A 13,346-nucleotide genomic window follows, 5' to 3' on the forward strand; every position below is an offset into this window, starting at 1 on the left:
GAGATAAATAAGTCTTCTCATCAGAAATTGATGCTTTTTTCCTGTGTGACAAAAAAAATGTCACACAGGAGCCTGAGTGCTGAAGATATCTACCTATTCAAAACCATGGTTACAGGGTACTGGTGGATCAGAGCTGGCTTGGCCCTGACTTATCGAAGAATTAAGAAAGCGGAACCGGCTGTTCAACCCCCCCCCCCCCCCCCCCCCCCCCCAAGGCTGCCCGCTGGGATTGGAACGATGTGAAGAGTTTGTCAAAATGGGCTCATTGAGTCAGCACGGAGAAGATCTTGGAGAGGCTACGGCTGCTGTGAATACTCAGAATAAGATCTCTGACTGCAGACTGGATACATCTCAGAAGGGCTCGCTCGGAATAACATCTCTGGGCGCAAATTGGATGACATCTCGGGGAGGCACACTGCCGTGAGTTCTCAGAAATCGGCTCCTTGAGCACAAGAAATGACAACATCACAGAACGCAAGTATGGCGAAGCTCGCAGTTCTCCAACGGGAGATTGAGAGACCAGTGTTGGACTGTAGAACTGCTTTGAAATTCATATGAGCTGTTCGCACTAAAGTAAAAAATACCATCACTTATGCGGATACCCCTTTGGCGCCAGCTGCGGTCTCAAGGCTGGAGCTGAACAACAACACCCTGATAACGACTGTGTTTAGTCTGTTCCTTCCCATTCCATGCAAGGCCACCTGGGTTGGCTGGAAGACTGTTTACTTAGCCTGGCAGGGCGAAGGACACTGTCTCAGCTGAACTACGGACATGCACACACACACACACAGACATATACACTGATATGCACACATTCATCCACCTCCCTTTTCAAACGCCTTCAACGCTTGTTCCCTTCCGATGTTGCACCCTTTACCCATCCCTGTTGCTTGTCATGTGTTTCTTTGGTGTAGTAAGAGTTTTTTTTTTCATGTGCTATGTGCAAAGGTGTTTTTTTCTGTTGTCAAACTGATCTCCCTGTTGGAGCTCAGTCTGGGGGGAGTTATTTTTTCTCCTTATCTTTCCTCATGTGGTGCATTTTCCATTGTTATACCTCTCTGACCTGTCTTCCCCATGTGATGTTTTGTGTAATGTATGTATGGTCGGAGGGTAAGATGGTGCCGCCATTGCGTGCAATAGGTTGGCAGCCTTATGAAATTTCCCCTTGTGGGTCTAATAAAGGTATATCAAAATCCTGTTCCCTGATGGTGTTACGTGTCTTTGAATACACATGGACCAACAGGAAGTCTACATCAGAGCGAGTCCACTCAACCGTGGCATCCTGTGAGAGGTCAGCTGTCGTTTTGCAGGGCAAGATGGCAGACTCCGATCCTTCTACCACCTTCACAATCACCTGCTGGTCTGAGAGGACAAGGAACAAAAAATGATCACATATAGAAGCAGCAGCCATTACCACGACAGTGAACTACACTGTTATCCTAGTACAGTGGAACCCCGACTTATGAATACCCCATTTAACGAAAATTTCAAGTTACGAAGGCACTTAACGGCAATATTTCTGCCCATGTTACGGCAAAATGCCCGCGTAACGAAATCCGCTGGCTCTGATTGGCTGAGCCCAGAATGCCTACAATGCCCACAATGCCTTCCAGATGACGTGACAACCCCCTTTGCTTTCGTACTTGCGCTTCGCTGTTCCACTTGAACAACGTATTGTTGTTGCAGTTAGCAATTAGCCTATAGGCTATCGTTTACTCAAAAGGCGCGATGGGTGCTTCGACTTACGAAAATCTTCGACTTACGAAAGACCGTCGGGAACAAATTAATTTCGTAAGTCGAGGTTCCACTGTATTTACATTCCTCTCCTCTGACTCTGTCCTTCCAGTAGTGTTAATAAAGTATTTAAACATCCTTTGTGTGGCCATTATCAGTTGATAGTGTGCTGAGCCTCGTGGAGTGGTGCACAGATACTTTTACATGTTCAGTCACTGCAAAAAATAATACAAAATCACTCATTTGACATTTTTTAAATTTTTTTGCATGTTAAATCGAGCACTCAGATGAAACAAACCTTGCACCCTCCTAATGAACTAACGGGTGAGAAAAACATATCAGGGTTTTCAAACTGTGCTAAAGAGCCAGCAACATGCGGCTAGCTTATCTAGGATTATTGCCTCAAACAAGGTGCCAGCTCAGAGTTCAGCTTCACACCTTGTTAAACCAGATCAGTGGAAACAAGTCCAGAAGCACACAGATCACTTCTGAGGAAAGAGGAAGACGTTCAGTTTCCTCATAGTTTCACACCTGAGTGCTACGGTTGGAGGCGGCTGCTGTGGCACACACAAAGCTCCACCTTCACCCCGACATGGAAACATGCACTGAGCTTCAGGCCTGAAGCTCAGCCAATCACAGAAGAGAATCGGGAATGAACTTGATCAGCTGAGAACAGAGACGGTGATTTGAGGTTCAGCTGTCAGAGTGAGGCTACCTCACAGTGGACCTGAGCCCCTTTCCTTGTGCATCTCCCATCAGTTCAGTTCTTTGGGTCCTCACAAAAGCAAAGACCTCTAGGGCAAAGGTGAGGTGTTCTTCCTATTCTTCCTCCCCGCAACGTGACATACAAAGAAACAGCAGACAATCCTTCGCCTGTACGTGTGTGTCATGGTCCTCCAGGCCTGCTGTGTGTCGCTGCCATTTCTCTCTCAGTATGAATATGTAGTGTTTTTGTGTTTGTTTCTTTAACCAGGCCTGCTGGGTCCAGGATCCAGGACCTTCACCCTCCTCCTCTAACCGTGCAAGTGAACCAGCTCCCATCTGTAAGTCTGCTTTCCTGTTGTTGCCTCAAAGATTACTCATTTGTCATCTCCTCAGTGCAGCAGCCCTGGTGTTGTTTCCCCGCAGAGAGGGAGAGAGAGCGCCAGCTGTGGATTAGTGCTGGTAGAAGTGTATCGAGGCTTCGAGACGACCTGAAACCGTCTCCACAGTGACACCTGCTGGACAATTTGGCTATCACTATAGGAGTAAATGGAGCTCTCGCCCTGAGTGAGTACTTGGTGACATGAGGCCTGGGATTTTCTTCTCCTTTCAAGAGACTGAAAAGAAGCTCAGTCATGTGAAAACCTGGCTTTCAACATCCCGTTACTCCTGTCTACCTTCTTTATCTCTTCGACCATGTAACCCTTTAACCTTCACACACTTTCTTTCTTGATTGAAAAAGAACAAACTCTGGGACTGAATTCAGAAGTTCAGATGGTTCAACTTTAGACTTGAGAGGAAAACGATACTTCTGAACCAAACAAAGGACTAAACTTTGGGATGGAAATACAGGATTTTACACACCAATGAAATGAATGGGACTAAATGAGAGGAGGATTTAATGCAGCTCAAGTTCAGAATCGTGAGGCCAGATTAATGGCATGGTTAGTTTTCCCTGTGGTCTCTCTTTTCTGCTGCCTGTAAGATCAATCTTCAACATCCTTTGTCCATTGTATCCACTGTCCCTCCCACGCACATGTCCACACCGTCTCAGTCTTGTCTCTCTAACTTTGCAGCGAGTGCACTCCCTTTACCAGCCTTAGTCCTTGTGTTTAAAGTCCCTACTCTCACCTCCACAGTCCCGACTTTCCTTCTGTCTTGCTGCCTCCGAACAGCTTTCCTTGTCTCCTCCTTTGTTTGCATTAACACCCTGTTGGTCAACAGCACCAGAGGCCATCATCATGAACCTGGGCCCTGACTGATTCAGTACGTTTATGATCCGCATGTTTGATTTTGCAGAGATTTTATGTCTTTCCTGATTTGACCTTCCCTATTCAGACACACAGTCAGATGCTGCTCTGGTTCAATCAGCTCTCTAAAGCGATTCCTCTGCTTCCTCAGATCTGCTGCCAGCTGCTAACAAGAGTTCAAACTGTCTCACTGACATCGTTTCATATGTATGAATGCGTGATACAGCTTCTACTCCTGCATCAAACTATAATGTTCTCCATGCCAACGTCACTTTTTTTCTTCACTGTGCAGTTTTTGGGGACTTTTTGCAAAAATGTAACACATTTGGTGTGTATATAGGCTACATGGTGAATTCTGATTAGTAAAGTAACACAGTGTGTAACATCCTTCAGCATCAACTTAAATCTCTGGAACGCTTGATGTAACCCAACTGTGACGATGAGCACCACAGTCGCTGTGCACCAACACAGTGTTCTTTACTGTGTGTTCACCACAGAGAGGCAAGCTAGCCTAACTCTGCCCTGAACTGCACAGTATTTTTATGCAACCTTTAAATAAGACAAAGTTAGTACACCCCGACTGTTATGCAGGAGCATTCACAATATGAAAAAATATAACTTCACATCATAAACTGTCAAGATATTTATTCTAAAAGACGCTTCTTCAGCTGAGAGTCAGAGAGTGAAGACACACACGCTGCAGACTTTACTTGCAAGGGCGTTCACAGAGCTCACATCAGAGTGGGGCCCTGTGAAGTGTGCGCTCTGTTCTTGCACTTGTCTTTATTTATACACAAGAAAAATGAAAACATTTGTTCAGTGGAATGTTGATACGTGAGCATGTGTGTGTGTGTGTGTGTGTGTGTGTGTGTGTGTGTGTGTGTGTGTGTGTGTGTGTGTGTGTGTGTGTGTGTGTGTGTGTGTGAGGTCAGAACTGCTTGTTCAACTTCTTACTATCGCTGCGGGAAGATTCAGATAAAATATCAGAACACGTTTTATAAAGAACAATCAGCTGGAATTTTTAAAATAAAGTCTGCAACACAGAAAGAGCTGTGATCAAGCTTTTTATTACTGCGCCAACACACATCAAACATCACAGTTCAGTCATATCAGCGCTGCCACAGAAGTGGTGCTCCTACTCCTTTATGCATTCCAAGGAAGAGGGAGGAAGTTACAAACTGATCCTACCACACTTCACGTGTCTCGCTATGAAACCTAACGGATCAATGGTTAAGCTGTTTTGTGGCCTTATCAGCACCTGTAAAGGGAGTTGTTTTCTCAAACTGCTGACGCTGAAGTAAGTTCATCTAGTTTTAGAAACTTTCACTGAACAGTCTATAACAGTGTCACAACTAAGCATATGCATAAGCACTTAAATACTTTAAATGAGAATATCAGAAAATTTCTATTACAGAGGCTAGAGCCTGTCCCAGTAGTCACAGGTAGAGCACACCTGGACAGGTCACCAGTCTGTCAGAGGACTAACACAGAGACAGACATCAGAGTAACAAATCTATTTAAAATTAATGTAAGTTTGCTGCAGCTGTATGTATGAACATGTGTTTCTGTGCTCACAGTCCACCTCTCAGGAACCTGCAGTTCACTTTTAGTCTACTTTAAACAGACCTCACAAAAGGCTGATGTGGCTGGATCAGTAGTCTGATTTAAGTACGATACCTTTGGCCAGGGATTCATCTGGTGCATCGCTTCACTGCAGTCTTACGTAGTTTCCCCACACCTGAATAAAAAATACTGATATATACAAATAACAGCTTCAGCTGATGCAGCCTGACCCAATCCTAAATGTTCAGCACACAGAGACACAGAGGTGCCGTTTAAAGTTTAGTGTTAACCTGAGTCACTGATCATTTGCAGTATTACAGAGTCTGGCAGTCTTTGCATGATGTCCACGTCACTGTAAGTTTCTAGCTGACTCTCAGGTGTGACAGGTGTGCCAGCAGGAGAGAGTAATAATAACCTGCATCCTGAGGTTTGTCATGCAGGATTAAAGGAGCCAGGCTTTGTTCACACAGCTGGGATTGTATTTTACACTGACCCTGGGTCAGTATAAGTATCATACAGTTTAAACGAAGCACTGAAACTTGCACATATTTATTATAGATGCACTGAAGAAAAACGGGATATTTACCGTCAGGCTGTGGCTGCGATTAAACACTGTACTGGAAACTTTATCAACCAGTAACTTCATCAGTCATGACAGAAGCTAATATTTCTGTGCTAACATCGTTTAAACCAGTGGTTCCCAAACTTTTTTTGCTGGGCCCCCCTTTGTTTTACAAGAAAAATTCCGCTAGTTTTCTAAAGTTTATTTCCACTCAGGTTCATCACTTTCAGTAAAGTTACACTTTTAGAGCCCTGACCTTTTGGACATTTTGTTTGGTTTGCTGAGGGGCTCTTGGTTTGTTCTGTTCCGTTGTTTTGTTGTCCTTGTTTTGATACAGACTTTTCAAAAAAGTGTTTTGCTTTTCTTTCACAAATGTGGGGATTAAATTGTGTTTAAATGTACAAAACAGTGATGTCATATTTTGTGATGAGGACCCAGGCACAGAGAGACTTGATGAATTTAAGAATCTTTTGATTTAATAAAGAAATTTGCAGACTTGCACAGAGATGGTAAAATTATGATGACTGATAATGGAGACGAAGATAACAGACGATGAGGACAGGGAGGAACAGGGGTTTAAATGCACCAAGGAGACAGTCAGAGAGAACTCGGGACAACTGGAGACATTTAAGGATGCAGGGACTGACAGAGATGGGGAAGAAGTCTCATCGTGACGTGTAAAGTTTATCTTGCCTGGCTGGGCAGCTCTCTGGTTGCTCAGCACCCCCAAAGCTCTGATCCTAGAATCGTCCCTGGTTTATACACTGTGCTTTAGGTCATTAGACTGGTTGGCGACATAAAACTGGAATAAACAGGACTTTTAGTGCACACTTTTCCGAGAATGTAGCTCATGCTACATCCCAACTATGGGAGGACAGCATGAGAACAGAACACACAAAAAAACCTCTCCTGCACAAAAAGCACATAAATGTCCACAGCACAACATTATGGAGTACGTGACAAGCAACAGGGGTGGGTAGGGGGTGAGGAGTAATCCGAAGCAAACACAGCAGCCATCCATCCGCTGGGCCCAGACCCGCCGTGTTTTCGAGGAGGGAAAACCATCAAAGGCTTTTGTAAAGGGAGGGGGGATGAGTGTGTGCATATCAGTGTATATATATATATGTGTGTGCGTGTCCAGAGTTCAGCTGAGACAGTGTCCTTCACCCTGCTAGGCTAAGTAAACAGTCTTCCAGCCAACCCAGTGCGAACAACACATGAGAATTTCAAAGCTGTTCTAACAGTGCGACACTGGTCTCTCAATCTCCCGTAGGAGAGCCGTGAGCTTCTCCATGATGTTATCAAACTTGTGCTCTGTGATCTTGTCATTCTTGTGCTCAAAGAGCCGATTCTGGGAACTCACGACCACAGTGAGCTTCTCCACGATGTGATCCACTTTGGGCTCAGAGGTCTTATTCTGAGTATTCACAGCAGCCGAAACCCGGGATCCAAAACAGCTGTGAGAGACTAATTCGTCTCAATCGTGGGGTCGTGAAACGAGGTGAACAGAGGATTCAAAGGTAAGCACCACCTGTTACATCAAAGTGTGCATATTGGATGAATTCTAAATTATCTGTTCGCTAAGTTGAACGACACTCTTGGGAAATTCTTCCAGTGTTTGTGCGCTAGAGCGAGAGACTTTTGTTAACAACTGCAGGTTGATGTCTAATGGGCTGAGTTTTGTCCTGGGGTTGGTTCCGCCACCGATGGCTGGATGCAGCAGCGGACCAGCAGGGGGCCTAGGCTGGTAACCTGCGAATTGAGGACCCTCAAACCAACTTAGAATAGCACAGAGCAAGAGACGTTTGCTAAGAAGTGCAGGTTGATGTCTGCTGGCCATAAAGTGTTAAACTCGCTGTGACTGTTTAGATTAAAAGGACCTTAAGAGTCCCACATGTTGTGACCCGTCTCACAAGCAAGTGAATCATTTTGTGTTGTTTAATAGCAGCTGCGTTGAGAAAAGAGGTGGGTTAGAGTGGCCATAGTAGATCTCCGCAGCTGTGTGTGTGGAGTTGAATGTGACAGGCACCATGTGACATCCTAGGAGAGGAGAAGGTGGTGGGCCGTGAAGGCGAGAGAGGAAGTGGAGATAGTGGCTTTGGGTGGAAGACAGACACTAAACAAATGGAGAAGTTAGGAGATGCAGTCTGTGGAAACGTGCCTAAAACAGAGGCAAAAAGGGAAGTAAAAGAAATGCTGAAAAATGCCAAGGGGAAAAGAATATCATTAAGTAAAATTATTAGGACAATTGCACAAAATTTAAAGAAGAATTAATGAAGAACAGGAGGAATTGGAAAAAGAAGGCACAGGGATATTTAAATTAGGAACATGCGAGGGTAAAGAGGCGGCTAAATGGTTAAACTGGTAGAAAACTGAGGAATGCAGTGACGTGAAGAGTGTGTGTGTGAGTATAACAGTAAGTGAGAGTGTGTGCAGGGAGCCTGAAGGAAGTCGGCTGATGTGAGTAGAATGAATGATGAAAGAGACGTATGAAAGTGTGGATAGAAAAACCAGAATGAAAGTGTTATTTATTTATTTTTTTATTACTTTTGCAACAACATACAAAGGTAGTTTCCAATAATACAGTGGGGCAAAAAAGTATTTAGTCAGCCACCGATTGTGCAAGTCCCCCCACCTAAAATGATGACAGAGGTCAGTAATTTGCACCAGAGGTACACTTCAACTGTGAGAGACAGAATGTGAAAAAAAAATCCATGAATCCACATGGTAGGATTTGTAAAGAATTTATTCGTAAATCAGGGTGGTGAATTAAAATCGGAAAAAATTAATTACATAAATATTTATGACACATGTAATTAATTAATTATTGACATATTTAATTAATTATTGCCACATTTAATTAATTATTTAATGGTGTATTTAATTCATTCATTTTGCCACAGTTGACTCCTTCAGGTCTCACCATGAAATAATTGTGTCTGTCAACCATCAGTGCCTCTTTTTCTTGAAGACATTGTAGCAGAACCACCTGTCTACTGACATACTGGCAAACTTCTACTGGTGTGCGACAGAGAGCATCCTGACCAACTGTGTCACAGTCTGGTATCGGAACTGCTCTGTTTCTGACCGCAAGGCACTGCAGCGGCCAACAACACCCAAAACATCACAGGGACACCACTTCCTGTTATTGAGGATGTCCACAAGAAGAGAGGTATACACTAGCATGCATCATTCTCAGGGACTCCTCTCATCCTGACAATAAACTTTTCCAGCTCCTCCCCTCCAGAAGACGCTACAGGACCCTGCAGATTAAAACCAGCTGGTTTAGGAACAGCTTATTACCCACAGCTGTCACCCCACTGAACTCAATCTCCCGCTGAACCTTTCCATCCACACCCCCCTATCCCTCCCAGTGACCATGATCACGACTGTCATTCATTCTCAACATTCACCATATGCTCACAGTGGTTACTGTTATAGTTTAGGACAGCGGTCCCAAACCCCCGGGCCTCGGACCAGTACTGGTCCGTGAGTCGTTTGGTACCTGGCCGCGAGAGTTGAGGCTCAGGTGTGAAATGTATGGTTTTCAGGGTTTTTATCGATTTTCAGCGTTATTTTGTTATCGTTTTTATCGTTAACTCGGTTTTCCTGGGTCTTTTCACGTGTGTTATGAATAAATCTTCTTTTTTTCGGTACCGGTACTATTTTTATTTTGTTGTATTTATCCGCGACACCTTAAAGGCCAGTCCGTGAAAATAATGTCGGGCATAAACCGGTCCGTGGCGCAAAAAAGGTTGGAGACCGCTGCTTTAGGACACTGGCATAGTCTCTGTTATGGTGCGTACACTCATAGGACTCTGTAGATCTGTTTAACTCACACCGGTACATTGGTCTATATGTAGCACATCTATTTAGAAAGTCTGTATAATTGTTCATGGTGCATCTGTATATCTGCCCATCTGTACAGTAATAGAGAACATCTATATGCTATACAGATCATCTGTACATTTGTGTTATTGCACTTACTACTCTTGCACTTCTGATTAGATGCAAACTGTATTTCATGACCCTGCATTTATACATGTGTAATGGCAATAAAGTTGAATCCTATCCTATATTGTAACAGTTACTGATTTTCAGCAGATTAGACCTCCCATCTCCACCCACTGGTGAAAAAGAGTTACAACTTCCTTCAGAGGAAATAGCTGTGAATGTTTCACCTGGTATTATGAGATAAACAATGATCGGACTGCCTGTAGATGAATGCTGGTGTGTTTGAGGTGACTCAGGGGTAAAAAGTAAAAACTCAGAAAATATTTAATTGTCACATTTCTACTTTATTCCTTAGTTCTTGCCAAGTCTTTATATCAGCAAAATGTGTTAAAATATGGTGTGTACAAAAATATTTTTTTACAGAAACAGACACCTGGTAGAGGGAAACTCAAGGTGGCCAGCTTTGGCATTTATGGGGTACTGTGTTGACACCATGCATTGTTTGTATGATGTTTATCATAGACTGGTTCAGTTTATTCATGTTAAATCACATGTTGTACTAATAGGTGGAATTTGGCTGATTCAGCCTTTTACTGCAGCTCAGCAGAAACTCCTGTGCTTTATAAAGAATTGGGATTACTCATTTGATCCTTAAAACAAAAAGAAAAACTGAATAACATCTAGTCCTGCCTTTGTGACGACTTGATTTTTTTTCCTTACAGCTCACTGGTTTGACTTGCTGCTCTTAATGATGCTCAGTTTCTCCTCAGTGCTCTGACTCTCTGTGTTTGCTTGTTGGATGTTGGTCCTCCTGGACGCCTTTCTCACCTGGGCCCAAAAAGTCTTACAGAGGAAAAAGTAAACCAGAGGGTCCAGACAGACGTTGAAAACTGACACCATGGTGGCTGCCTCCTTCAGGTAGTACAACACTGGATCCACAGAGCAGCTGTTCAACAGAAAAACAAATAGAACTCGAACCAGGTGATGGGGCACAAAACAAACACAGAAGATGCTGACCAGCACCAACATGTTCCTGCGAGACTTCACCAGCTTCTCAGAGCCAGAGGAGGCCAGCTGCCTCTGCTGTGCCTGCAACACCCTGCGAGAGGTGCTGTAGTAGAAGAAGACCAGGGATATGGACACCAACAGGAAGATGATAGCAGAGAAGGTGTGCATGATTTTTAACATCAGACTAACTGATGCACTAAAGAGGAGCGCACAGTGGTTGGGGATAGAGGTCAGAGGTTTCTGGGTGATTAAAAACATGATGCCGTAAGTAACTGATGGAGCCAGGAGACAAATCCAGGTGACCATGGAGACAATGTTGGCAGTTCGTACTGACTGCAGGACATGAGTTCCTGAAGGTCGGACGATCTTCAGATACCTGAATAGAGAAGACAAAGCATCCAACTTCAACTAATCAGTCACAGTGGAGCCAAATCTGTCATTTTAGGTCAAATTACCATAACTTTCAACCATTGGCACGATTGAAAAAATTCCAACTGTTCCTGACAGTATCAACTCTGTGCTTTTCCGGTGATATTAGGATCATTAAAGTAATCTTGGCAAATAACACAGACAAAAAAAAATAGAAAACACAAACAAAACAAACAGTATTTAAAAAATGGCCTGAATAAATGCTTGTTTTCTGTTGAACTCCATCACACTCACTGTCTGTTTTCTCAGCCAACCTTCATCCTCACGGGGGTGCTGCAACAGAGTGCCTGAGATTACCATACTGAAACTAATACCACTGAGTTGCTGCTTTCAGGAACTGTTAGTTATTAGAAGTGTGACAGGAAGTTACTCATGAGTGAAGCAGGACATGGTTGTTCCTTCCAATCTAAAGCCGTCCACTTTATTAAATCCCTTTGAGTGGCAATATGAGTAAGTTTCTTACCTGTGTTCAATTATCAGACAGGGTATATGATATTATTAAAGTGATTTGAAATGTATGATGTGTTTTATATGTCAATAGAAAGAATTCAAATCTAAGCTTGAGTTTATGTGACATTTCTGTATTTTGTGTCATTTGAGTTTCACACTTTTTTGCATTAAATCCTGTCAAAATACAACATGTGTCTGTTCCTTGGAGGAAGTGATGCAAGAGAGAGTTTAACGGGCAGTGAATCTCAATACAGGACACAGGGTCACATTGGGTGCAACAGTGCATACACATTGATAATTTAGTCAGGGACACAGCGTTTGTGGTCATTAACACTTTTTGTAATCATTAGCAGTAAAGGCTCCTCACCTGTTGGCAGCTACATAATACATGAATAAGATGCTGGCGTACATGTTGAGGAAGAGGGCAGAAGCTCCAAAGCTGCAGTAGAGCTGCCAAACGATGACTGATGTGCTACCATAGTGGCTGATGCGCAGTGGCAGAGAGAGGCAGAGCAGGAAGTCAGCAGCTGTCAGGTTCTTCATGTAGACCATCAAGCTGCTTGATGCCTGCTGCTGAGCTCCACAAAAGTAAAACTTCAGGATCAAGCCATTGAGGAGTAAACCTACCTGAACAGACACGGAGCATGGAGAACAGGAATTTAGCACATGCACAAAGATCTTTTGTCAAATTAATAACAGTCCACAGTCTGAAGATTTGAAACTTACCAGAAACAACAGGCTGTAGACCAGCATAAAGAAAGGGTTGACCGATGTGCCGACAGGATCACAGGTCTCGTTCAAAGGCGAAGTCATGTTTTTTGGGTCAACCATGTTCCTGAAGCTGAAAAATTTATCCTTTTCATTGAGATCCGTCTTTCAAAGTATCTGGCTCGATAGAGTCTACTGTTAGTCAAAGACCAAGGATTCACTTCCTCATGTTGTTTTACAAAGAGATTGTAACATGGAAGTGTGCCAATTGTGATGATATCTGAATGTGAGCAAGGTGTTAAGCTGTCACATATAATGCACCAAGTTTCACACTGGTTCAGATCTTCATGCCTCACACTGAAAATCAAGGAAACATCTGTATTTTACATTAAGTCATATCCAAGTATTTTGATGGCGAAGAAATAAAGAAAACAGTGAATGTTGAATATTTATGTGGTACCACAGATAATGAAAATGAGGAACATTTTTTATGTGAAACTATGATTATTATCGTGTGAAGTATCAAATGTTCAGTTTCAGATTGTCTGTAGCACTCATGTTTTTATAATACTGCAGTTCAGCTGTTAAAAAGTTTTGTACATCTTTCCTCAGAACATATGAGCAGAGCTTTAAGTTCAGCTGTTCAGATAACTGTACGTGAAGTTTTTGGAAGAAACACCTGTGTGCACAGAGCAACTAGCAAGACTCACCTGTATTTCTGCAGATTTCAGTGAGCAGGAAAAGCTGCTTGTATGTCCTCTCAGTCTAACGATATTCTTGCAGATCATGAAACACACAGTGATCACACTTCTAACATGCAACCATTTCCTCTCTGTGTTTACAGCTTTGTATCCACAGGAAACAAACACGTCTTTTTCTGATCAGTCACGTGTCTGCACTTTTACTTATAACTTATAGCAATAACTCTTCAACAAGATGTAAAGTTAAACACATGCAATCTGGAAGCAAAGCAGCAGCACAGAGTA

General features: G+C 43.1%; 1 protein-coding gene across 1 annotated transcript; it reads right to left on the bottom strand.

Annotated features, from left to right (window-relative positions):
• Positions 1–10,099: 10,099 nt before the first annotated feature.
• LOC146712864 (P2Y purinoceptor 14-like) lies at positions 10,100–13,346 on the bottom strand. The gene is made up of 4 exons (XM_085444920.1): positions 13,071–13,346; positions 12,379–12,493; positions 12,020–12,279; positions 10,100–11,149 (listed from the first exon to the last, which is right to left on the bottom strand). The coding sequence occupies exons 2-4, from the start codon at positions 12,481–12,483 to the stop codon at positions 10,489–10,491; spliced, it is 1,026 nt and encodes a 341-aa protein (XP_085301046.1). The 5' UTR covers positions 12,484–12,493; positions 13,071–13,346; the 3' UTR covers positions 10,100–10,488.

The sequence above is a fragment of the Copadichromis virginalis genome, linkage group LG3 (genome assembly GCF_057382275.1).
Source record: "Copadichromis virginalis isolate Kocher_CV1m ecotype Utaka linkage group LG3, C_Virginalis_male_GT1.1, whole genome shotgun sequence".
Taxonomy (NCBI): domain Eukaryota; kingdom Metazoa; phylum Chordata; class Actinopteri; order Cichliformes; family Cichlidae; genus Copadichromis; species Copadichromis virginalis.